This window comes from Ambystoma mexicanum, chromosome 11, assembly GCF_040938575.1.
Source record: "Ambystoma mexicanum isolate Mex_15411 chromosome 11, UKY_AmexF1_1, whole genome shotgun sequence".
In the NCBI taxonomy this organism is placed as follows: domain Eukaryota; kingdom Metazoa; phylum Chordata; class Amphibia; order Caudata; family Ambystomatidae; genus Ambystoma; species Ambystoma mexicanum.
In genome coordinates, this window is record NC_090934.1 from 954,098,302 (window position 1) to 954,125,118 (window position 26,817).

At 43.6% G+C, this 26,817-nt stretch overlaps 1 protein-coding gene across 3 annotated transcripts in view; it reads left to right on the top strand.

Moving 5' to 3' along the window:
* Positions 1-26,817, top strand: part of LRP5 (LDL receptor related protein 5) — a 680,976-nt gene that overhangs the window by 284,636 nt on the left and 369,523 nt on the right. For all 3 annotated transcript variants that reach the window (XM_069624105.1, XM_069624104.1, XM_069624103.1), the window contains exon 5: positions 9,755-9,886. In XM_069624105.1, coding sequence (XP_069480206.1) covers positions 9,755-9,886 — 132 coding nt within the window. The remainder of the gene's footprint in view (positions 1-9,754; positions 9,887-26,817) is intronic.

The window sequence follows — 26,817 nt, forward strand, 5'->3', positions numbered from 1 at the left end:
ACACCTGCCTACAGATCGCAAACCTCAAAACGCAGCACCTCTTTAATCAACTTGCATATCATGGTCGGGGCCAATGCAGCATGGCGCCATCTGCACACGAGGCTTCCTTTTTGTACACAAATACCTCTATGCTCTTGTCACAAACACCCAGAAACAAACATATGCACTGTCAATGAGAAAATCCATCATGCGCACAACAGGAAAACTACTTGACGTTTTCCCCTCCCTCCAGACTAACCAACCGCTCCCCCTCCCTTTGAGATCTGCCAGAGTGCCAAGAGACAATGCAAATGGCAGCAGTGCGCACAGTATAAATCCCAGTAACATGACATAACATGCTGGTTTATTTTGGACACAGCCAGCATGAATGTTTTGTTACAGTGGCATGATAGCATATTTTGTGTGCAACCAGTATGAACAAGTGTTTGTACAGTGTTAATGCTGGCATATATTGGTGGGCACTGGCAAGATACAAATGTCTTTTAAATGACAATTCTGGCATACTTATTGACCCAGGCTTCATGGTTTGTCTTTTGATGCAGTTACCATACTCGTGTTTACTGTTGGTGAGGCCACCTTTTTATCTAGAGGAATGTGTAATGTGTTCTCCCTTCAAAACTGATAGATAACAAATAGGTAAAGCTATAACAGCCACAGGTTGACCTGTAAATTGCACCATCCCAACCCTTTATGTTAAATATATTTTTGTGGCTATCAACCCTCAACCCCATCCATATGGTTTGGGCTCACTTACACCAATTCCAAGGAAACTCCACAAAATTAAAATCAAGCCTCTACTGGCCTCCTCACTCATTCAGCACACCTGCAGAATTGTATTTTCTGCTTAATCAGAAGACGCTTTTGTCACTGCATTAACTACAACATAAAATACTTTAAAAGGGATTTGTAGAAAACATTGAAAATCCCAGTAGTTTAACACGTAACATAGCCTGGGCTATTCCATGATGGGAGAGGTGTGCCTTTAAACGGACACCAACGTCTTTATTTTAAATCCACTTCTCTCACCCGAGGGTCACACGACTGTGCTCGTGCTGTGGGCATGACTGAAGAAGACTTGTCTGACTCGTGGCCCTTATTTCCCTTGAAGGTTGTGTGACAAAGAATAGCCTAGTCTTTCTTCGCATTTATGCTCGTGTGAGTGTAACCTCTTTCGCATGTTGGCCCCATCTGCTCCCCTGCATGCCCATCCCCCTATCACTGTCTGTCCCCTGGGTACCATCTGCCAGTGTCGGATTTAAGGCAAAGAGCACTGTAGGCAAGATTGACAGAGGACCCTGTTAGGGCTTGGGGTGGGAGGAGCTCCTGGCAACATTTATGAACTTTAGAGATGCACTTCCTATGTATTGTATGTAACCTGTTAACATCACTAATCACCTCCCATTTTAAATGGTGTGCTTGTTGGGCCTGTTAAAAGGATAAGATCTCGGGGGGGAGGCACCGTGCAGCCCCGGCTGTTTGCCTTTGATGTGAGAATGGCAGAGTAGGGGGGTTCCGCGGGCATTTGTCCCTTGTCCAAGTGCTAAATTCGCCTCTGCCATCTACCCGTTGTGCCCTGCTGAGACTCAACCTATGCTGGTAGGCTCCATGAACAATCTTCTCTGCTTTCCTCTTTGCCTACTCATCCGAGTGCTTCTTAGATCTCCCCCATGTGGCTACATGGTATTGCCAGTATTATTGATCATTTTGGAGCCTTCTTGACCGGTCCTCTAGCGTTTCATTGCCATAGACGTGCCTTTGTGCTGTATGTTACAGAAACCATGTCAGCTGGCAGTTGTTCAATGGTGCAGCTCGACTGCGATCAGGGTCAGATTTCCTTCCATACTCTAAACGTCAACCATGAAACCCACGAATGGCCAGCTGGCCCTTTGTCGTCTGAAGATGGGCGTGGTTCGATCACAGTGCACTGCACACTGTTGCTTGCAGGCACAGTGGTGTCTCTTGTGTCTGCATGCTCCATGTGTCTGTGCTAAGCGCTGTGCAGATGGGAAGTGCTGTGTGGCGTTAAACTCAATATGTACAGTCAGCACACGGGAGACAACACACCTTGTGTACCGAAACTCGACAGAAAAAAGGCAACCCATTTAACGATTCATAAGTAGGGAAGATAAAGGGAAAACTAAAAACAATGGCAGAAAAGGCATAGGACATTTTTTGGTATTTATTGAACCACTTTTATAATACATTTAACCATTTAAATGGCTATAGAAGAACTTTGACATAGTCTTAATGTATGGTCTAGTACACTGTTGGTTTTTTTTAATCAAGTGTTATAGTTGAACAAAAAAATTTTACCACGCAAAAACAATAGAGTACATAGAGAAAGTTAATAATCATTATCAAATAAATCTTCTCATTTCATAGTAAAATTTCCTCAAGTGAACAGCCAACCATTTACATAAAATCAATTCAAAGTGCATAAAATCCAGTCATTGCTTACATCAGATACATATTTTTTATTTTCCATGATAAAACATTAATTTAATACATATGAAGACACATTAAAAATCAACATATAAAACCCCTATCAATAAGCGGACACAAAGCAGCGAGTCTCAACCATTACACTTCTGGGTTAAAATATATTGGCATACTAAGCCACATGTTAACATATTAAAATCATGTACAAGATGGCCAAATTATATTAAACGTCAAGAGGTTAAAGCATTCAAATAAAAGATGGTAAATAGTCTGTGTTTACCGCTTCTTTGCAATACCTGCAAATTCTCAATTTCGGTTCAATCATTTCTGTGCCCCCCAGAATTTCTTTAGTAGAAAAGGTATTGAACTGTAAAAATTGTGAGCGCCACTATGAACCTGGAAATCTATATAGGTAATAAGATAGTACACCAAGAGGCCTTGCACCTAGCAAGATTTCAGAGTGCAATCGAGATCTACACACCTCTTGGATGGTATTAATCCAATTTAACTCCCACTATTTGTGTTTTGCTTTTTTCAGGAAGTCCTGAACTAATGCAAACGTTACATCATATTATTCGATGTATTCTTCACACTTGGAGACCGAGTTATTAAAGGGTATGCCGATTTGTTTATCCATTAATCGCTTCAAATGCCACCAGATAGAAAACTCTACTGCAGAAGCAATTTTCACAAGCATAACCAAGTTCTTCCATATGATGCTAGTGTCAATCGAAAGTAGTCCCAGCTCATACCTTATCACAAAAGCCGTTGCTACCTGTGGAAGCTTCATCACTCTCCAAAAGGACCCCTCAAGTTTAACCCAATTGCATTTAGATCTTTTAAAAAAGGGTTTCGGCTCCATGTGATTACCTTCTTATTGTAGTACTTAATTACTGGCACAAATGAAGTGTCCAAATGTTCGATCTATCTGAACTGCTTGGGTGGCCAGTGTGGTCATTTTTTATTTGATTTTTTGTTCGTTTTTGATTTAAAAATGTCAGTTTGGTTACTGCTCTCAATAGGTAAAATCCAGATAAAAAAAATGTGTAACTCTTTCTAGTGCTTTGTTTTCCAGAAACCAATTGAATTTGGCATGTTTTTTACCCCCAGGTCGAAAAGAGAAAACTGTTGTTTTAATTACATTTTATAATTGGACTATTGGCATATATAATAGGTAGTTTGTTGGGCTACCCGCTAAAGAAGTTGAAAAACAACAAATGCATTCAAAAGCCAAGGCAATGTCCGAAATAAAGAAATTAAACACTGGGGATGCCAAGAGACAGCCTTGATTCAAACCGCGCCCGCTTTGAACAGGAGCAGAGAGGGGGCCCTGCCTATTTGGTCTCACCCAAGCAGGGGTGTTCGTGTGTAAAGTGACAATCGAGTTTTAAAGGGAGGCAGGACATCCCCAGGACCGTAGCTTATCCCACAATCTATTCCAGTTCTTCCTGTAACAACTGTGATGAATCCTAATGGGGCACTTCTCCCCGAGGAGGAGCACCTTCTCATGAGGTGGTGAGGCTGTTACCCGATAGATCCCCTGGGAGAGCAGGAGGATATCATGGGAAGAGACTTCCCCTCTGGGGACAAAGGAGGATCTCTCGCGAGAACGCGGAATGACAACCCACCACCCACACCATGTACACATTCCTACCCCATTTTACCTAAGTCCCTATCCCGTACTTCTGTGTGTGTTTTAAGTCTGAGCGCTTAATAACTATTGTGACAAGGAAGAGCATGAACTACTTAAGGACTTGACAAATACTAGGATGAGGAGAAGGTGGGGAACAAGGAAGAGCAATGCTGAGAACTTGACTTGAATGAACAGTCTAGTCTTCTGTCTGCTTACGATAAAAACGAAAGAAGCACTTACTATGTGGTGAAGCCAGCCCTTGAGCAACAGGAGCCGTGAAAGCTAGGAGTCGCGGGAGCAGAGAGACGGCAGGGAAGGGGAAGTGCTGGAATTTTGTCTTTTGTGTTGGAGGCCATTTTGTTTTAACCAGGGAATGGAGTTATTCCCCTAAGAAGCCAAAACCTGGAAGTGAACATTTATCCCCAGTCCACAAGAAGGGAGTCACTCTTCTAGACCAAGAAGATTGGAGGGTTCTTGACTAATTTGCGTAATTTCTTTCTGAACGCGGTGAGTCTCTCACTCCCTCCTTTCACATCAGTGGCTAAGCCTCTTAAGTCTGGTGTTCCCCAGGGTTCTGCTCTTTCACTGCTTCTTTTCAATCTATACTACCTCTCATTAAACGTAAACACCTTTTGGTTTTCAGTGTTTCTCTTATGCGGATGATGCACAGATCTTGGTGCGGCTTGATATTTCTTTACCGACTACTGCGGAACGCTGTTGCTCCTGTGTTATGGAGAATTTTCATTTCTTGTTAATTCCCTTCAACCATAGGCACCTCCATCTCTTTTGCTGGGCTTGGGACTTGTAGTTTTCTACTCCTGAGTGAGTGGGACCGTTTTCTCACTCCATGTATTTTCCCTGACCAGGATTTTTGTGTTTTACTGTTTTATTCAGTCTGACAAACTCCATAGGCATCTGCTTTTTGTAGAGTGACACACATCACCTTAGGTTCAGTGCCACTAAGAAGTCCCCTGGACTTCTCAATGTTTAATTACATTTTCTTGGGTGAACTACTGTTCCCAAGAATAGTACGATGATGCCCATCTTACCTTTCTCTTTGTGGGGCCAGCAACACCACCCTATGTGTAATGTTGGGGGGTTTACTTAGTAATTCCCTCTCCCACTTCTCATGTGACATTTTTTGTTACACTAACATATTTTAAATGGCTGGTGGCAGTGGTTTACTTTTACTACCAGTGTGCATTTCTACCGCACCCTCGGCTGCAATACAGCACCCATTCATTCTTTTCCAAAATGGCCCCTGTCTTCTTTTTTTAAGCATTTTCTGACTGTTAGTTCTTTCCTGGCTTTTACTCTGTTAGTTGACTCACAGAGTGCCCCGTGAAGCCCTGCAGCTGTGCTGACCCTGTTTTCATATCGACTGGGAAGACCCATTTGGGATGACTTCCTCCCTTGGGCTTGTGGGACCAGCTAGCCTCAAGACAAGCTTCCATTTGGTGTAACTCCCAACTTACTTTGCCTCACCAGAGCTGCAGAAGTCCAATGCCTGGGGTCCCGTGACTATTGACAAGTGTATCGTTTTGCGAATTCTGAATCCGTCCAAATCTTTGTGGGCATCCAGAGGACCCTGTAGAAGCAGGATATCTTGATCTAGAGTCCCCTCCTCAGAGTCCAGGACAGAGGGAGCAAGCTTCTTCCAACCAGAGTTTTAGTTCTTCATTGACGCTGAGGAAAAGGCACCAAAACACTGAAGTGCCGCTGAAACAAAAGAAATCCATTTGTGGGGGGAGTCCCTCTCCTGAGTACTGCTGCAGAAGCCCGCCAGGCGCCCTCCCTTTTTGTCACCATGACCAAGGTCCCGGAAGAAGGGTCTGCCAAACTGTAGCAAGGAGTAATTCAGCTGGAACATTTTTCTTCAAATCACAGGTACTGTGGGGCTTGGTTTTTTCCTGCACTGGTCCAACAGCTTGTACTCTCTGCAAAGTAACTCACTTGAGTTACTGCGATTTTAGTTTATCAAGACTTTATCTAAGAAGTGCATCAGAACTATTGACTTTGTCCATTGACTTTGGCTGTCCTGGCTCCCTAAAGGCACTCCTCTGAACCTACTGGCTTAGGCAATACGTGTTTCCTCATAGGTTATAACTGTTGACACTGTTAAGGATAAAGGGTTACCTGCCTCTCTTTAGGAGATTGTAATTGTTTTACAAACTGTTGAAAGTATGTTCTAAATCTTATTCTAACCTTTTCTACCTTTCACAACTCAATAACTGAACTGGTAACTGAAGTAAGTGCAATACTGACCTTTACTGAAGTCACTCCGTGTGCTGGAGCATGTGTTAGCATAAGAAAAGTCTTTAACAACTTTTATGGTCTTTTAAAAACTGAATCCTAACTTTGATTGAATGTTACTAGTAGATAGTGCTTTTTAAAGAATGCTTATTTAAACCTTGTGTATATTATAAATAAATATTTATATATAACTGTTACTTGGCTACTTTTACTTACTGATTTCAATTGTACATTTCTACAGCTCACATTACCCCTCTTAAGAGAGCCTGACTGCTCAGTCACACTACCAACTTGTGTGTAGTACAGGCTTCTATTAAAAGGTGGGTTACCTAATACCAAGCAGATAGTCTTGTGTAGTTCTCACCAGTTGGATTTCACTCATTCTTACCTAACATCCTGTCTTGCTGAGGTCTATGACTGGATGGGGTAGGAACTGGCTCCATTTGAGTGGCAAAAAAAAAAAAACTAGGTGTTCATAGTCGGTGCAACGCCCGAGCTCTCTGGGTGGTCCACAGCTTTCTGGCCTTTGGAATATGATCATTTACCTCTTCGTCCGTAGTCAAGAACTTGGGCGTAAAGTTTTTGGCCTGACTGTTCTTGCAGGAGCAGGTTAGTGCTGTCTGCCCATCTGCCCATTTTAAATTGCGAACTCTATAAGGTTCTGCCCGATCTACCTTCAGCTCTTCGTCCTGTGGTGGTATCTTCTCTCACTTTGGGCTCACTTGACTACTGTAATGCCCTGTTTTTGGCTCAGCCATTTTTCTTCTCCAACGATTACAGGTGGTTCAGAACTCAGCGGCCAGGCTGGCCGTGGGTGCAGCTTGCCGGTCGGCCTCTTGAGGTTTGAACACCCTGCATTGGATTCCAGTGACAAAACGAGTAAAATTTAAGGCTTTGTGTTTGGTTCATCAGGAATTGTATGCCTCAGGGCCTGAGTACTTACAGGCCAAATTTAAGCACTATATTCCCTTTCGCCTTCTTTGCTCTTACACTTCTCTTCAGATTGTAATGTCTAGTTTTAAACTTTCTCGCCTGGGTGGGCGCTCATTTTCAGTGGCTGTGGCCCTGCTTTGGAGCTCCACTCCGTTGTCCTTTCTTGAGATTTCTGATCATCTGTCTAGTGAGATTTCTGATCTGTCCTTTAGGTGAGCTCTGAAGAACTTTTTTTCTGCTTAAATCTTTTTTGCTGTTTTGGCGCTGTCCAGTGTTTAGTAGTCCGCCTTTAGCGCCATGATGCTCTTGCTGGTGAAGGTGCGCTTTATAAATGTGGAGAACATGACATGGTCTGCTTTATCTCTAATTTAGTTTTAAGTGTAAGGGATAGAAGTAGGGGTTTTGACGCAGGACGGTGGACTATTGATTTACACAGACATTCTGACAGAACCCTTAGTGTTTATTTGAGGCAGGGAAACTTCTCTTAGAGATACGGAAAGTTAGGTTTTCTCTTTATTTTCTTAACTGATACGTCTATAGCAATCACCATGCCACCTGTGTCTGTCTCCTCCTTCTGCGCCCTTACACTGCCCTGGCACCCGTGAGATGTATCATACATGCTGCAGGACGACTCATAAAGGTACTATACTAATTTGACCATCACCCTGACCCCCATCGAACTGCACTGGCTCCCACGGCAAGCACATATCCTCCTTCAAGAAATGATCCTGTTTAACACTAAGGTCCCCACACCCTCCCCTCCGACTTCACCTGAGACTAGTCAATCTGCTCCCCACCCCTTGTTTCCTCCCTCTTGTTGCTTGTAGATCCCTTGCTGCCAAATTGCTGGCCACTTCTTCCCCCGTTGTTAGTTCCCGGCTACCTTTTTATCTCTGCTTCCCTCACCGTTTACTCGCCAACCTCCCCTATGACTTGCAAAGTGCTCTCTCTTCCCTAAACTAGGTCTGTGTCTATTTTGTATTACACTTTCCTCTTATTTGTTTCACCCTCTCTTTAATCCCCCTTGCGCACTAAAGAGTTTTGTTTGTGGTTTGATATGTGCATGGTTATCATTCCATCATCTTGTGAGCCTGATGGATATTTTATTCATTAGCAGTTTGGAAAGTCTTCAGTGCTCTGATATTAAATTACTTTATTAACATGTTATATATGTAGAGAAATGAACACATTGAGGGACATTCCATTTCTCCCCCCCCAACCCCCCAACATTTGCCAGTCACTTGGATGCCTTGGTCGCAAAATAGTGGTTCTCATTCCGAGTTTGGCGGTGCAGGAAAAAGTTGTGGTAGAGGGGTGGTAGTACTGCTACCACCACTCAACCATCACTTTTCCTCACCACCAATTTATGGGTGTGATGGTACAGGGGACTGTATACCTCTAGCCGTTAGCTGGAGGTTTGTCGTCCGCCTTACTAGAAAAAATAGAATTTTCCATGGGCCGAGCTACTGCCCACAGTAAATTCTCCAATTCCCAGATGGAATGCTATGAACTTCATGAATGGGGGATAACTCCCCATTCCACCACCTGGCACATTTCCTGTGATGGAAACGGTAAACAAGTTTGCTGCTGTTTCCGTGGGAAATAGAGCCAAACTTGTAATGTTGCCCAGCGTTTCTTGAAATGCATTTGGTTGGGAAATTGCATTTCAGTTTCTTGAATGCCTATAAATCCTTTTACTTGTTTCGCTCTGCTGCTGAAGTCAGAATGTTCAGATTGGTTTAGAAGGAGGTCAATAATGACATCCATGTTATAATCATTAATCGGAAAGGATGGTGTTAAAGAACAGACCTTTGAATATTGTGTTAGGCTCCCTGAGATCTAATACTTCTAGCCTTCATATTTTTTCAGTTTGGGGCAGGTTGAAGAGTTTGGTACCATTGGTGGGAAAGGCTGATGTGTGGTGCTCTGATCGTGGTATTTGTCAAATGTACGTAAGCTTGGGGTTCCTTTTTGTTTTTTTATTTAGGCCAAAGCAGAACGTGTGTATTTACGCGTTGAACACTCTTAAGTGAATTAAAGCAAAAGCCCAGGATAATATACTAAAATGAATGCAGTATACTTAAAATTGGACTTCGTCAGTCGAAAAGAGACATTTCTGAAAGCTATTCAGCAATCTCGACAAGTTTCTCCAGGCTGCCATTTGTCAATTTGATTTAAATGACTTCCTTTTGCAGCATTTAGGTTCGAGGCAAAGCTAATGTAGAACAAATTCACAGATCAGTAAAGTAAAATATGTTTGGGGGAATTTCCACTGTAATGTTCAGTAAAATCGAAGTGTCCCTTGTGAAACCTAGCATACAAAGCATCCCGTTATCAACGCATTGTAGATCCAAGCAAAAGTTGGCTGTATTATTCTCAGGAGAACGGCCCTTTTGTGAATTTGGAAGATTGCAGCAAAATCTCGTAGTAACGTCATAATAGTAAGGATGCATTATTCAACCTTGCGACTTACCTTCTTTCTGTGATTTCTTTCAGTTTCTTCTCCCTGTGAGGAACGAAATGGTGGCTGCTCCCACCTCTGCCTGCTTTCCCCCAGAGATCCCTTTTACAGCTGTGCATGTCCCACTGGAGTGCAGCTGCGGGAGGACGGGAGGACCTGTAAGGCTGGTAAGTGATGGCTTTGGCAGCATCAGCGGGCTGGTGGCAGGCTTCCAGGTGGAACTAGAAATGTGCTCCCCAGTGTTAGTCTGCACCTGCAGATGTAGACCTCTACAACCCTTTGCCTAATTTCATCCCATGCTCACCTTTGAGGTGTATTACACATACAAAATGACCCATCTTCCTTCATATGGCACAACCAACACAATTTAAATTGCAACAATACAGAATTTAGTGTCGACAAAGGTGGTGACCATGTACCACTGTGTAAAAAGCATGGACCGGCAGGGGCAATTTAGCTGGGTCTTAGACGCCCTCATCAATTTTCACACTTGATATTTCTAATGTAGTAGTCGCTCAGTCTGTAATTTAGATCTTGTAGAGTTTTCTGCTGTTTGAGTTTTTCCACTGTTGATCGCACCAGAAGATCATGTATACACTATACTGGTGAGATAATAGAAACGTACTATGTCGATTTGCACCATGTCTGCTAACACGCAGTGTCAAAAGACAACATTTCAAATAACTGGAAGTGTGCACTCAAATAGTGTTATGTTTGGAGACAGTGCCCTAATTGCCTCCTTGCTCCACATTGCTGGGATCCCCTTAATCCAGTCTTGTTTTTTTTATAGCAAACTTCACTCTGTATATAACAAACTGAAGCCTATGCTTATAATTAAAAAAAATAGAAGCGATCAGTCTCAGCACGCGAAGTGCTGTTGAAAAAGTAATCCCAACTAGATAAAGGTGATCTGGTGAAATTGGGCCTATGGGCACCCAGATTTGCTTGGGTACCCACACTAGACATCATGCAATGTAGACCGTGCAGTGTTTATATTCTGCATCTATCTCTGGTTGCACTGAACGCATGATAAAATAGTGCACTTTTAACAGCTTGTGTGCCCGCCTATACCAAACCAGATGTATATATTATACTGTTTAACTGCACAATAAAGCACTCGATACAGATATGTATCTGTGGGTGTTGGTGCGTGTGTGTGCACTGATATTGCTGTGCAAGTGAGGACCTACTGAGCAAAAACGTTGTTGTGTGGCCCATATATTTTGGTTGCTGTATGTTAGGACTGATTTTCTATATAGAAGGCCAACCGATATTGTGACGGGGACAACTCTGGGGAGCAGTAGCCAAACCAGTTCAAGGTAGCAAGGCGAGTGGTCTTGGCTAAGTCTCAAGAGGTGATGAGCTTGTAAGAGGTTCACAGTGAGCACACACAGTAAAGCAGTCAACGAACACAATCGGGTATAAAAATACTTTTTTACTAACAGGTAATATTATCACACAACACAAAAATTAGATGCATATATCCAATTACTGTTGTAGGGCAAAATACACATCAAACCCCTGAAAAGAAAGGTACAGGTTAGTATTAGCAAATTAAGGTAGGATCTCTGGGGTCCAGTTCCAATGGTTAGGGGACGAGTTAAACTAGCTAACAAACGTGTTCGCAACAAGCACTGGCAAAGACAAAGTGTTAAAGTTTTATAAAAGTCAGCAAACTTTTAAAGGGAGTTTGAGGAGCAGGTAAGTATTGATATAACTCACCCCCCCCATATTCCAATTCTTCATGAGACTTGGCAGGTCTGGTTGAAGACGGTCTGGGGTCACTTCCTGCCATCGGCCTCTGCCCTTGATCCCCAGGAGTGGCAGGTTCGAGCAGATCTCCGGTCGATGCCTGATGCTGGTGCAAGGACTCGGTGGAAGAATGCAGCAAAACTCGATGCATGGTCCCTCTCTGGACCGGAATGGATGCAGGTAAGCAATTTCGGCCGATGGCCACCGATGCAAGGTAACGCAAAAGGACTCTTGTTGTGGTCAGACTTTCCATGGCTGTAAAACTTATTCATTCCACCCAGACACACTGCCACCAGTATGTGGTTTGGGACTAGACCCTCCCAGCGCACTTCCTGGCAGCAAACCGACATAGCCCTGCAGTAGCCCGCCAATAGCTGCGGCTTTCCTGGGCACTGGAAGTCCATATAAGGATTTTCCTGGCCTCAGACAAGGAAGAAGGCTAAAAGACCAGATGGCCAAAGGACAAGCAGAAAATCTTGTGGTACGGCCATGTTCGGCCACTAGCCGCACTTAGTAGCCAAATGTGGTAAGGCTAAAACAATAAATAGCAATGAATGGTAAAAAGTTACTGCTGCCACCAGCTTGTCCATTTAGCTCACCTAGAGTGACCAAAAATCCTCCCGAGTGTTGGTCTAGGGCAAAACAAAAGGTGTATCCCATTGTACTGCATTGTAAGATGTATTGTACAATGATAAAAAGTGACCACAAGTGTTAACAAGTTACTAAAAGTAGTAACAAAGTAACTAGACTAAAGGAAACTGTTTCCCAGTTCTGACAGCCTGAAGGGCATAACGGATGAGCAAAAACCAGTGTAGTGAAGCTTTAAGCTTTAAGCTTCACTACACTGTTTTTGCTGTAAAAAAAAAACTGGTCAGATACAAAAATAAAAGCAGAAAGTTTGTGGGTCCATCGAAATGGAAGGAACTGTACATTTAAAGAGGAATCTTTCCCAACACTGACTGTACTGCACAATGTACACCCTCATTTTTCGACAATGTATGTAGAGTTGTGTAGTCTAAACCTACATCAAGTTAGTCGAGTACACAGGTGCGGGGGAGAAAATACATCCCTGGCACATGGGCCGACAAAAATATCAAACAAAATAAGTTCCCAATGATGGGAACTAGTGTCCCCTGTACACTATCTCGGGCTTAACTATGCCAAGCCATTCAATATGTTTAACAAATTGAACTCCCCTCGCACCTTCCGCTTCCCCTTTCTTATGCACTTGCACAATCGGTATGTCACCTGGCCTAGTAGGATCGTTGTCTGTCTTCCCTCTGCTCCCCCTCCCATGCGTCGTCGTGCCTTGAAACACTTGTGTATAGGCGCGTTATAAGTCATGAGAATATTTACATATAATATCACACTTCAAAGATATGATGTGGAGAACCTTACATTTGGTTATCATGAGTTTGGGAAATGCACCTCGTTAGTTCCAAGGTGCTGACTGCACCAATGTGTTGAGGTTAAGAAGTGATCATTGCTAACCAGTATAAAGAAGACCCTGCTCTTGCTAAATTAGTAATAAGAGGTATAAGTATGAACATGGGATTTGTTGTTCAGTGAATAAGTACCCCAAAAAAATAAGGGGAGTGTACTTCACCTTCTCTTTTTGAGAGGTTATCCTACAGTCACGCTTCTGTGATCTTAAAGATGTGGAGACGCCTGTAAATATAGATTGCCATACCAATAGCTGATATGTAGGACGACCATGTAGACACTGTTACACTATGTATTAGGACCAAAAACTCACTTCACATGAGGTTCAGACTACATGCTAGTGGAGAGGTGTACCAACAAACTGGCTCCTGATAAGTTCATCCTCTATTCTGAAGACCTATCCATGTAAAAAATGGGATCAATGATCGAGTATATGATTGATAAAGGTGAAAATGATGTATAGAAAAGTAAAATTATGCAGAAGCAAGACGACACGGAGCAACACAGGTTCAATCCCCGGGTCCACCCTTAGAAACCTCTGGGTATTAAGCATGTTTAGAAATAAAATGTATCAAGATGATATCCTTTATCCACATCTGTGTATGCAAACAATATGATCAATTTAGTGAAGTCTGTAAATTCCATGGGCTGGTACCTTGTATACCTTGTATAGCAATCGAACATGACTAATGATAAGTAATACTTACTGTGATGCCCAAGGAAAGATGATAAAAAGCCTTCCTGGTTCGAGGAACGCAACCAATTTGATTTAGATGTATGAAAAACGGGGACCCAAAATGTCCGTTATTTATGCTAGCTTGCTGTTAAACCGTGATGTCACAGCCGTGACGTCATGCATGTAAACAAAATATGTAATATGCTGCGCAAAAAGGGTAAGAATACCCCAATCATATTGAAAAAGGTCTAAACATTTCAAATCCATTAGAGCAATGTGTGATACCAAAAAGCGGGTGCAAGGCTCGATGGGGCTTCTGATTTATAAGATATTACTAGGTCTGTTGTGAATATATATATATATATATATATATATATATATATATATATATATATATATATATATATATATATATATATTCTAAGAGAGAAAATGTCTGTGACCTTGGGTACAACAGATGAACAGCGCATGTACGGATGGCTCTGTGAAAACACGTCTGGAATGTTGAATTAATATAAGTTTGGACAATGTACAGACAAGTTTTCATTTGGGTGCTCTATACTCTGTGCACATCCTCACTCATTTCATCCTCCACCACTGGAGGCACACAATCATTCCTTTCATTGACTATACTGCTCAGGACAAAGAGCCATTTTCTCCCCTGTGAACACTGTAGGTCCACTTTGGGACGTTTGTTCATACGCGCCAGGGTTGATCAATATCTTATGATCACAGGCCCTATCGAGCCTTGCACCTGCTTTTTGGTCGTCACTTATTCTTGGTAACCTCCAGTAACATACATTGCTCTAATGGATTTGAAATGTTTATACCTTTTTCAATATACACTAGATAGGTTAGAGGAGGGCATATGATTGGGGTATTCTAACCCTTTCGCGTAGTACATTACATATTTTGTTTGCATGCATTACGTCACCACCTTGAGAAGGCGATGACATCATCATGGTTAAACAGCATGCTAGCAGAAATAGCGGCCATTTTGGGTCCCTGTTTTTCATCCATCAGAACCAAATTGGTTGCTGTCCACCAAAGTTTTATTTCTTTCTTTGTACATCACAGTAGGTAGTACTTATCATTAGTAATGTTGGGTTGCTAAACAAGGTACTGGCTCACGAAATGTACTACTTTTACTAAATTGATCATAATATTGTTTACATACACAGAGGTGGATGAAAGATATCTTGAAAAAGGTCCATGTTCATGTGGACCAACTAATAGACCGTGCCTGTCATTTGATTATCATGAAAACCTACCTCATACGAGGTGAGTCTGTATAATTTTACTTTTCTATACACCATTTTTACCTTTATCAATTATATACTGGATCATTGATCCCATTGTTTACATTGATAGGTCTTCAGAATAGAGGTTGAACTGATCAGGAGCCCTTTTCTTGGTACACTCCTTCACTAGCACAAAGTAGGAACCTCGTGCGAGGTGAGTTTATTTTTTGATCCTAATACATAGTATTCGTGTCTACACAGGCTCCTTCACGTCTTTAAGACTGTGACTGTAGTACGCACGGATCACAGAAGTGTGACTTTAGGATTACCTTTCAAAAAGAGAAGATGATGTACATCTCCCCCCTTTTTGTTTGGGGTACTTAGTCACGGAACATCAAATCCCATGTTAATACTTATACCTCTTGTTACTCATTTTGCATTGGCAGGAGCAGTGTCTTCTGTACACTACTGAGCAAGGATCATTTCCTATACTCAAACACATTGGTGCGGTCAGCACCTTGGAACTTAACAGGTACATTTCACCAACTCATGATTACCAAATGTAAAGTTTACATCCTCATATCTTTCAAGTCTGATATTATGATATGTAAATATCTCATGACTTTTTGTTTGGATTATTTGTAGAATTTCAATCGTATCGCACCCCTGTTGAAGAGTAACTCTAGAAACGCATTGGTTCATTTTTACATTTCTTTTGTACAGCAAACTCCAATGCTTTTTGGAATTCAACTGTTATAATCGCACACAAATATGGATAATATATTTTCTTTTTTTTAAACTTCTATTACTTGTCATACCATTCCATTGTTGAACATATTGAATGCATTGGCTTTGTGTAAGGGATGCAAGTTCCCATCATTGGGAACTTATTTTGTTCCATACAGGCCTTGCAAATTCATAAAAAACCCATTAGACCTACGGGGCCAGTTCCTCATTTTACATTCTCGACCTAAGAGAAATGCAGGTGCCCCAAAGTGACTGGTGACAAAATCTTTACCAGTGCTTTTTGTAAAATGATGCATGTTATAAGCCCTTAATATTTGCTGCAATGCTGTCAAGCATGCACAGTGAAACCTATATTTGCAATTTACTGCACACAGTGTGTTTACAGCAAATGTAAAATAAGTTTCTAACATCCCTATACTCGCCAGCAAGGTAAACTATCATGCAAATGGTACTCGCCCTGCAAAAAAACTACTTGCCAATGCTAATGGGCTAGTAGATTTTGCGAGCCGTGCCATATATTTTGGGTAATTGCCTAGTCAAAAGAAAATTAAGTGTTTATAGGATTGGTTGTGTACAGTTGATTGGCGAACTTGTTTTGAAGATCCATCCATGGATTGAAATGGCGTGGCAGCATAATCTATGCGTGTGTCAGCCTTGGGACTCTATCCTTGGATCTATCATATATCGATCTTTGTTTCTTTGGCTGTTATGTATCGGTCTACCTGTGTTTGCAACTATTTTGGGTCTGTCGATCTGTCTGTACATCTGTCTATCATTCTGTCTGTCTTGATGCTAATCTGTCCCTACATCTGTTCGAAATTCACATTTCAGATTTCCAACACACTTCTAGTTCGAGGGCACATGCATGTGTCTGTGGTGAGACAGAATGTCCTATTTTGAGATGCGTTATCAGGCTGATTTGTATGTACATATTTCAAACACGTACAGTAGAGGACTTCAGCTTTTAGACAATATGAAAGCATGTTTTGTGGTGAACAGTGTCTTATTTTTAAATTAGTTTCTAGACTTATTTAGTTATGTTTGTATTCCAGATCTGCAGCAGTTCTCTGTATGGCATAAAGTGAAAAATGTGTTTAATTGAATGTACAACTTTTCAACTACTGCACAAACAAATTTGAGGTTCTTGATCAAATCGGTCACAATCAAATTGCTTTGATACACACACAGTTTCAAATGTTTTAGGAGAAAGCATTTTTTACAGTTTTCTATTTAAAGCAAGTTTTTGGGTATCTCCGTTTCTCTTGCTATTCTCCCACATTATCCATCTACGAATCTATCTTTGTGTCTGCACTTGTCAGAAATATTAATTCCCATTGTTTTACAAGGCAATATTACAATTTTGGCAGAATCTTTTCACAATTTTTGATAGTATTCATATGTGCTAAAAAACTGAAATGGGAGCAGGCAATTTCAAGAAATCGTATTCAGAAAATTCACTTTCCTATGGTGATTTCCATTCTGAGATAATTAAACACAATTGTTCAATTTAACGTTTGAACCACTGCATTGCTATTTCAAAGGGAAGTTCACTAAAAAATGTTGTTGTTTCAAAAGATGGGTCATAATCACAAATATAAGTTTAAACTATGTTTAAAGATAGTTAATATGTAAATTATTTGGGAACTGAGGCTCAAAGTTTTGGCCATCCATTTTGTGAAGTGAAGCAGCCTCCTATGTTCATGTTAAGCTCTGCTCTTGTGGCAATAATCAAGCAAAAGCCCCCTATTGTGTCAAACTTAATACTAGAGGAAAGTGTCGACACTCTCCCCCGAACCACAGAAGCCGAATGAAGTCGACCCTCCACCCTGGTTGGCACAGATACCTGATACCTGATATATATAAATACAGGATACCACGTGGCAGCCAATGGGGGGGGGGGGGGGTTAGGAAGAGGCTGTGGACGGGGAAGGGAATGTTAGGAAAACCGGATAGAGGGTTAGGAAACACCTAGGTTGGACAGGATGGGGGACGTAACCAGGAAAAACCCTACTCTGCCTACAGAAGATAAAGAACCATAGAACCTAATATACAACACAGGTCAACAGTAATGTCCTCTAAATACAGGTCACCACTGCACACCAGTAATGTCCTCTTAATACAGGTCACTACTGCACACTACTAACCTCCTAGTACCTTCTTACTACAGGTACACACAATACTCCCATTACATGAAATACATATATGCAAGCGCAAGATGAGACAAACTCATGGGAGAGTATCCCAACATGAAGAATATAACACATGGGTAAAGAATTATTAGCACTAGTACACGGATGGCAGGCTGTCCTTATTGCCAGGTATTATCCATATATACACACACAAGGGTCCACGTCACACCATCGATAATAACAGTTGCTGCAAAGTTCAATTCTGCCCATGCAAGTACCAAAAAGAAAACTCAATCAGCACTTATCTGCGTGTCTGGGAAGCTCGAGAGCCTTCCCAGACGTAAGATGATGAAGCCTTAATTGCAGCACGAGATTGTTCTTCGCCGTCTCGCGTTCGTGCCGCGTTCCGTGAAAGAACATAGAGATGAAAGCTCCGCTACCTCGCGCTGTCCGGGCCGCAATTGGAGAAAGAAGGCAGAGCGGCAACCTCCGCCGCCTCGCGCTCTTCGTGCAGCGTTCGGAGTAAAATTGCAGAGCGGCCTGGGATCAGCGTGTAGACGCAGTGCAGCGCTGCTCCTTTTCCAGTTGCCTGCTTGACACTGCAGGCGGGCGTTTCTTCGCAAGATCCTCCGGCATGGCTTCCTCTCCAAACCCAAAATAAGCCACACCTGCCATGCGCCGTTGAGCCCTAATAAGATGTTACTAATTACAGACAGCTAGCTCAACGCGCGCACGGCCAGAAGTACACCATACCCAGAGGCTGCTGGGAAATGTAGTTTTGTGTGTCCTTATCACTTTATTTAAGCATTCTGAGGACCCGACACCTCTTCCTCCTCCACCACCCCAAATTCCTGACATTACCTCCTCTCCCAGTGCCCTTCCAAGGGCCTGGCTTATCCGGATTCTGCCGATAAAATTGTCTGACCAACCTTGGGGCATGTACCTCCTCAGCGGGGTCCCAAGAACAGTCTTCTGGTCCATATCCTTTCCATTTAATCAAATACCAAAATTTCCGATTCCTTTTCTTGACATCCAGAATCCGTTGAACTTCATATTCTTCTTGGCCTGCTCTCATGATCGCTGGAGGCTGTTTCGTAGTCGTGCCTGGAGCTGCAGGTTTAAGTAAAGAAACATGGAATACCGGGTGTATACGCAAAGATTTAGGCAAACGCAATTTCATAGCAGCTGCAGAGATGCATTTACTAATCACATAGGGCCCAATGAACCGAGGTAGAAATTTACGTGACCCTATCAAAGATACATTTCGAGTAGACAACCAAACTCTGTCCCCCACTTTATATTGAGGACATTTCTGTCGATGTTTGTCAGCTTGCCCTTTGTACTGCCTCTTGGCTCTCGCCAGATTTTCTTGTGCCTTCCGTCTCCTCTCAAGAAGCAACTGTTTGCGCTCTTGTAATACTGGCATTCTCCATTCCCGGCAAATGTTCCGGTTTCATATTCAATTCATGACCATATAAACATTCATTAGGGGCCATTCCCAAAGAAGTGTGATGGGTGTTATTATAGGTAAATTCTGCCAACCATAAAGCCTGCACCCATGAATCTCTGCCATCACTCAGATAACCACGTAAATATTGATCAAGAGTTTGATTCACTCTTTCTGTCCGCCCATCTGGTTGGGGGTGATAACTGGTGGACAGAGCACAGTTAATTCCCAACATTTGACAAAAGGCACGCCAAAATCTGGAGGTAAATTGTGAACCTCTATCTGACACAATACTCTTTGGCAAGCCATGTAGCCGTACCACATGTTGCAAAAATAACTCTGCCAATCTGCCTGCCCCAGGTATTCCCTCACAGGGGACGAAATGAGCTTGTTTTGACAGAAAATCTTCCACTACCCATATTGTATCACATTGCTTATCGGGTGGTAGATCAGTGATAAAATCCATAGAAATGTGTGTCCATGGTTGCTCAGGAGTGGGTAATGGCTGGAGTAACCCTCTTTTCTTAACATGTTCTGCCTTATTACGTGCACAATTTTCACATAGTTCCACATATCTTTCCATGTCTTGTTTTAAAGAAGGCCACCAAAAGTATTTTTTCAACATTTTCTGCATTTTTCTCAACCCTGCGTGTCCTTCTAAGGGAGACTGATGACACCAGAATAAAGCCTTGTCTTGTAGTGCTTTCGTTGGCAAGTATAGTCGCCTCTGATGGTACGGTAACCCTTCCTGTGTAGTTCGTGCTGGATGACTATTCCTCCACTCTAACATTTGTTGAGGATTTAAATCTTTCTTGACTAAATCAGTGACATGGATGGTAATAGCCCTGACAATTTTGTCTGGTAAAATAACAGTTTTAACTTCACCAACTGTATGATCCAGATGTCTAGAAAGCGCATCTGCCTTTCCATTTTTGCTGCATGGCCTAAACGTAACCACAAAATCAAAATCATTAAAGTATTGTGACCATCGCAATTGTCTAGGACTAAGTGTGTGAGCTGTTTTGAAATATTGTAAACAGTTGCTGCAAAGTTCAATTCTGCCCATGCAAGTAACAAAAAGAAAACTCAATCCGCGCTTATCTGCGTGTTTGGGAAGCTCGAGAGCCTTCCCAGACGTAAGATGATGAAGCTTTAATTGCAGTACAAGATTGTTCTTCGCCGTCTCGCGTTCGTGCCGTGTTCCGTGAAAGAACACAGAGATGAAAGCTCCGCTGCCTCGCGCTCTCCGGGCCGCGATTAGAGAGAGAACGCAGAGCGGCAACCTCTGCCGCCTCGCGCTCTTCGTGCAGAGTTCGGAGTAAAAATGCAGAGCGGCCTGGGATCAGCGTGTAGACACGGTGCGGCTCTGCTCCTATTCCAGTTGCCTGCTTGACACTGCAGGCGGGCGTTTCTTCGCAAGATCCTACGGCATGGCTTCCTCTCCAAACCCAAAATAAGCCACACCTGCCCTGTGCCGTTGAGCCCTAATAAGCTGTTACTAATTACAGACAGCTGGCTCAATGCGCGCACGGCCAGAAGTACACCATACCCAGAGGCTGCTGGGAAATGTAGTTGCTTGTGTCCTTATCACTTTATTTAAGCGTTCTGAGGACCTGACACCTCTTCCTCCTCCACCACCCCAAATTCCTGACATTTTGGGAGCTTTTGCTTACTGCTGCCAGAGAGCAGGGCCTAACACAACAGGAGGAGGCTGCCACAGTGTTTATAATGGCAGTGAATTTCCTTTTATGTTTCCTGTGCTTCCCAGGCCAGGGGGCACAGAAAACATAAAATGACGGCACAGCAATTATAAATACTTTGCCGGCTGCCGGCAGAGTCTTCATAATTGAAGAGACTTTCTTTTTTAAGTTTCCTGAGCGCAGGAAACTGAAAACGAAAGTTGCATTAATTATGAAGACTTGGCCGGCAAAGTATTCATAATTCCTGTGACTTTTTTTTAAGTCTCCCGGGCTCCCCTAGCCTTGGCGGAGCTCGGGAGACTTAAAACAAAAGGTACGACAATTATAAGTACAATTACCGGTACTTTCCGCTTTAAGTCTCCTGGGCTCCCACGGCCCAGGGGAGCACGGGAAAGTAGGGGAAAAAAGTACTCACTAGCAGCACAGGGCAGGAAGGAGCCTGGCTGCATTCTGCTCTCCGGCTGTAATAACCAAAAGGTTCCAGTAGCGGGCATTTGCTTAATTATTGCTGCAAGAGCAGAGCTTAACATGGGCACATGAGGCTCATTCATTTCACAAAATGGATGCCTCCTAGTGCTTGACATTTTTGACTTTGTGCCTCATTTCCCCCAAATTTTACATAGGAAAAATATTTTTAAAGAAAGTTCCTATGTATTTTTATAATGGTCCATCTTTTGGAGTGAACTTGCCCTTTTAAGAAATTGGCTATGCTTGATCGGTTCTATAAGGATCAGTTCCTTGTCAACTTTGAGGATCCGTTTACTGGTCCAAAGGTGACAGGCAAATGCATGTTTTTCTATATTCTTGTGTAATTTAATGTGAGCTATAACCTTAACTATACTGCTGGTACCGCAGCAATGTTATATTTACCTGCATGTATGTACCGGCGCCTGTGTTTGCTCTGATGCAACGTTGGACCACTGCTTTTTATCCCAGTCCCATTCATTATTAATCATTCTAGTGGAAAGCTAAATGGAGCTTGACAATAAGTGGGGACTATAATAAATAGCAGGGCCTCACCGTGTAATCGCAGTGAACACAGGGGCCCTTGTAACAAACTGCTACTTGTTTAATATATTTGTGGAAATTGAATATTGCCCAACTTTTTCATGTGCTAGAAATTGTGCAAGTGTAGTAATGTAAGCCAGTATGTCTGGATATATTTACAGGCTTATGCCGTTTATTTCACCTCCAACCTACCCTCCTTTGTCCATCAAACTAGAATACCCACAGGAGTGTTGGTGCAGTGCGTTATTTCGAAGGGATTGTGTCCTCGACGTATTCCTTATCTTGATAGATTTACTTCCAGCTTGCTGGCCTCGGAAAATGTTTTCAGTAGAGGGCGCTGTGCGTCGACGTCCCTAGAGTTGGTGGCCCTCAACAGCCTCCGTATTGGCGCCGACGTCATCATGCGTATAAATGGACTCGCGCAGCGTCCGTTGCTCAGTTCAGTTTTTCTGTGATTCCTGGGCCTCGGAATCGTGTTGCTCAGTTCGTTCTTTAAGTAGATTCTACTTATTCCTCGTAGATCTTACTCCTTTCGATGGCTTCCTCATCTGAACCGCTGACCCCACAGTCCGGCTTCAAAAAGTGTCGAGATTGTGGAAAGAAAATGTCATTGATGGATCCTCACAGGATCGGTTTGTGGTGCCTGGGATCAGGGGCACCATTGTTCAGAATGCGAGGACGGACTGAATGTCCATGACGGCGAAAGCCTTGAAGGAGTGTAAGGGGAAGCTCGAAAGAGGTAAGACTGCTAATACTTCTACTCCTTCGAAAGTTTCCTCGACAGAGTCGAGACATTTGTCTCCTCGCCTTCACAGGAAACATTCTCGTTCGAGGTCTCCAAGCAGTTCCCATCACTCTTCGAGATCCAAACATTCAAAAAAGAGGCGTCAAAGATCTCCCTCTTCTTCGTCTTCTGTTTCTCCGGAAAGGGTCACCTGCCCCACAAAACACAGCTCTCCAGATAAGTGGGAGGAATTCCGAAAAAAGATGCTTAGCGTCTTCGAGAAAGCGGCCTCGACCCCCCTCGGAGACGGCTAAAAGTGATACCCTGGGTGAAAGACCCGAAAAATCGAAATGCCGCGAGTCGTTGCACCCGGCGAAAGAAACTGCCCGAGAGTGTCACGAACCCTCGAGCAAAGGCAGTAAGACCGTGTCATTGATGCCATCGTCGAAGGTCCCTTCGACTCATAAATCTGCATCATTGACGCCTTTATCGAAGGGCCCATCGACGCATAGATTGGTCGAATCGACACCGTCTTTGACGCCTTTGTCGACGCCGATAAAGGATAAACCTACGGCTGCCACTACTTCGCAGTCAGTAGTCATACCGAGGGCTTCCACCATGTCCTCGAGGATGTCGTCGATAACCTCGATGACTCCAAGTAGAATTCCGATCCTCTCGAGTTCTTCAAGGTCTCTTCACACCTTTTTCGACGCCTTTTTCGGTTTCTTCGAAGCCTTTGACTTCCGCGTCGATGTTTTCTCAACCGGTTACAACAAGCTTGGCCCCTACTGCTTTAGAAATGGGTTTTAAGCCATTTCCAAGGTCCGATTATTTCAGAGTCTTGTCCTCTTTTTATGAGGAAGGGGAGGATTCTGATCAGGAAAGACCTTTTGGGTTGCAGAGAACTACAACATCTGTACCAGAGGAATTTATCTCTGAAGAAAATAGGTTGAAGGACCTTCAAGAATCCTTGCATGATGCAAGTGGGTTAGATACTTCCCCAGAAGTAGAATTTGCCAAACCAGACCCAGGGGAACATGCTGAGACCCCTTATAGAACTTTAATGGACAGAATCATAGAATTCATGATTTGTTCTACACCTTCACCTGCTTTTCAACAAGATGATCTTACAGACATTTTAATTAAAGGCCCACAGGAAGATCCTGTGGTTCCATTTCATACTGCATTACAGAGGAAAATATCGGCCAACTGGGAAACTCCTGAGGTTATCCCGGCAGTTAACAAAAAACTATCTGCCAAATATAGGGTATCTGCTTCTGACCCTGAATATTTGTCCAAACATCCAACTCCAGAGAGTCTGGTTGTTCAAGCAGCAACTTCATCGAACAGTAGATCTGCATACCCTACTGTTCCACAAGACGGGGATGATAAGAGATTTGACGCTATGTCAAAAAAGGTCTTTTATGCGTGTAGCATGGCGCTTAAATCCATTAATGCTACTTGTACGCTCGCAAGATTCAGCCATACACTTTGGGAGTGTGCTTCATCAGCGGCTGACTGCCTCCCGGAAGGAGAAGAAAGGGAAGCTTTTCAGAACATCATTAAAGATGGTAAAGACGCAATGTGCGAATACCTTCAAACTGGCATTGATTCTGCTGACAGTATCGGCAGGGCTATGGCGGCAAGTACTACAATCCGCAGATTTGCGTGGTTGCGAAAGTCTGGTTTTGCTCCAGATGTACAGGCCAGACTTTTGAATATGCCCTTTGACGCCTCTTCTTTATTTGGTAAGAAGGCTGATTACAGCCTAGAGAAGTTACAAACATCCAAGGAAGCAGCAAAATCCCTTGGGGCTGCAACCCGTCAAACTCCCTATAGCTCCTCAGGAACCTCTTGGAGAGGTAGGTCCTTTCATTTTCATCCGCCTTCGGAAAAGGCAGAGGACAGCCGGCTCAAAGAGGCCAAAAGAAATTCACCCGAGGTGGACGGGTTAAAAGTACAAAAGCCACCGCAGCAGCAGCAGGTGCCTCTTTACCCTCGGCATCTGCATCAGCTGCCTCTAAACCACTCTGAGGACTCCCCTGACAAGACACAAGTAGGGGGCAGGTCAACTCAACATCTGACGGAATGGCAGGCTATTGCGTCAGATGTTTGGGCATTGGAGACAGTTGCCCAAGGTTACTGCCTGCCTTTTCTACGCACCCTTCGGAGTCATCCACCAGGGAACAACTCTTTGAAGTTTCCAGATCCGCTCCTTTCGCAGGAGATTCTAGACCTGCTGGAGAAAGGTGCCATAGAACTGGTACCTGTAGTGGAGAGGAACAAGGCTTGGTATTCCCCCCTACTTCTTGATACCGAAGAAGGACGGAGGACCAAGACCTATCTTGGATTTACGAGAATTGAACAAGTTCCTCAGGAAGGACAAGTTCAAGATGGTAACTCTTTCTCAGATCCTTCAGGCCCTCCAGCTTCAGACCTGGCTGGTATCTCTGGACCTTCAGGATGCTTATTTCCATGTGCCAATCCATCTCAAACACCGGAAATACCTGAGGTTCGCAATTGGTGACTCATCAATTTTGGGTTCTGCCATTTGGGCTGACCTCCGCCCGAGGGTCTTCACCAAACTAATGTTGGTGGTGGCTGCAAGTCTAAGGAGGGAAGGGATTCATGTCTACCCCTACCTAGACGATTGGTTGATCAGAGCTGTATCTTCGGAACAAGCTCAGATTCAGCTAGATTATGTCTGCCACTTCCTTCACAAACTGGGGTTCTCCCTCAATTTAAAGAAGTCACAGATGATACCATCACAGAGACTCCAGTTCATTGGAGCGGTCCCGGACACTTCCCTGGGGAAAGCCTCGCCACCAGAGGTGAGGGCTCGAGATATTCTGCAGATGGTCACCAAGTTTCAAAATGCCCAAAGTCTCCCAGCCTTTGACTTTTTGATGTTGCTAGGCCTCATGGCACCCTGCATCTTCCTTGTGCCAGAGGCTTGCCTGATAATGAGATCTCTCCAGTGGGCACTAAGAACTCAGTGGTCGCAATTCTCAGGAAGAATGACAGATCTCCTTCAGGTTCCGGACAAAGTGGCTCGAGACCTTCAGTGGTGGGCATGTCGGGAGAACATTTTGAAAGGAGAACTGTTTTGGCAACCATGGCCGGAGATGACAGTAGTCACGGATGCCTCACTCACGGGGTGGGGAGCCCATGCCAACGACTTGACCATCAGCAGTCGTTGGTCTCCATCGGAGTCCAGACTACATATCAACCTGTTGGAGCTGAGAGCTATCAGACTAGCGCTGAAAGCTTTTCTGCCATCTGTACAAGGGAAAAATGTCCTAATAATGACGGACAATACAGTGGCCATGCACTACCTCACCAAAAGAGGAGGCGTAGGATCACTGCCACTGTGCAGAGAGGCGATGCAGCTCTGGTTTTGGGCAATTCAAGAAGGAATCTCTCTATCGGCAGTTCACTTAGCCGGAGAGAAGAACTTGACAGCGGACGCTCTGAGCAGGCAGAGCAGTCTCTCACGAGTGGGAGATAGCTCAGGAAGTCCTTCAAGAGATCTTCGCCCTTTGGGGAACCCCTCAAGTGGATCTGTTCACCACCAGTATCAACAGGAAGTGTGATCAGTTTTGTTCAAGGGAATTTCCTCCGAGAGGAGCTCTAGGAGACGCGTTCGTGGTAGACTGGGAGTTTCCACTTCTGTATGCGTTTCCTCCAGTCCCTGTCATTCCTCAGATGATCAGGTTAATAAGATTCCGGAAGACTATGATCCTAATTGCCCCAGACTGGGCCAGGAGAACGTGGTACCCGGACCTTCTGGACATGTCCATCTGCCCTCCGATTCGTCTTCCACACAGGGAGGATCTTCTCTCGCAGAAGGGAGGTCAGGTTGTCCATCCAGACATCAGAACCTTCAACCTTGGTATCTGAAAGGTTGAGATACAAGGACTGGGACCTCCCAGATGACGTCGTGGAGGTGTTGCTTTCAGCCAGAAGGCCAGCAACAAAGACTTTATACCGCTGCCGTTGGAACAAGTTTTGCAGCTGGTGTAGAGAAAAGAATATTGAACCCTTTTCATGTGGTCCACCAATGGTGTTACCCTTTCTACTCTATTTGGCGAATTCAGGTCTGCAAGTTGGTATGATCAAGGGCTACCTCGCAGCGCTATTGATCTTCAAGCGCACTGCAGAGGAGCCATCATATTTCAAATTACCCTTAGTAATACAATTTCTGAAGGGGTTAACTAATGTCTATCCCCCG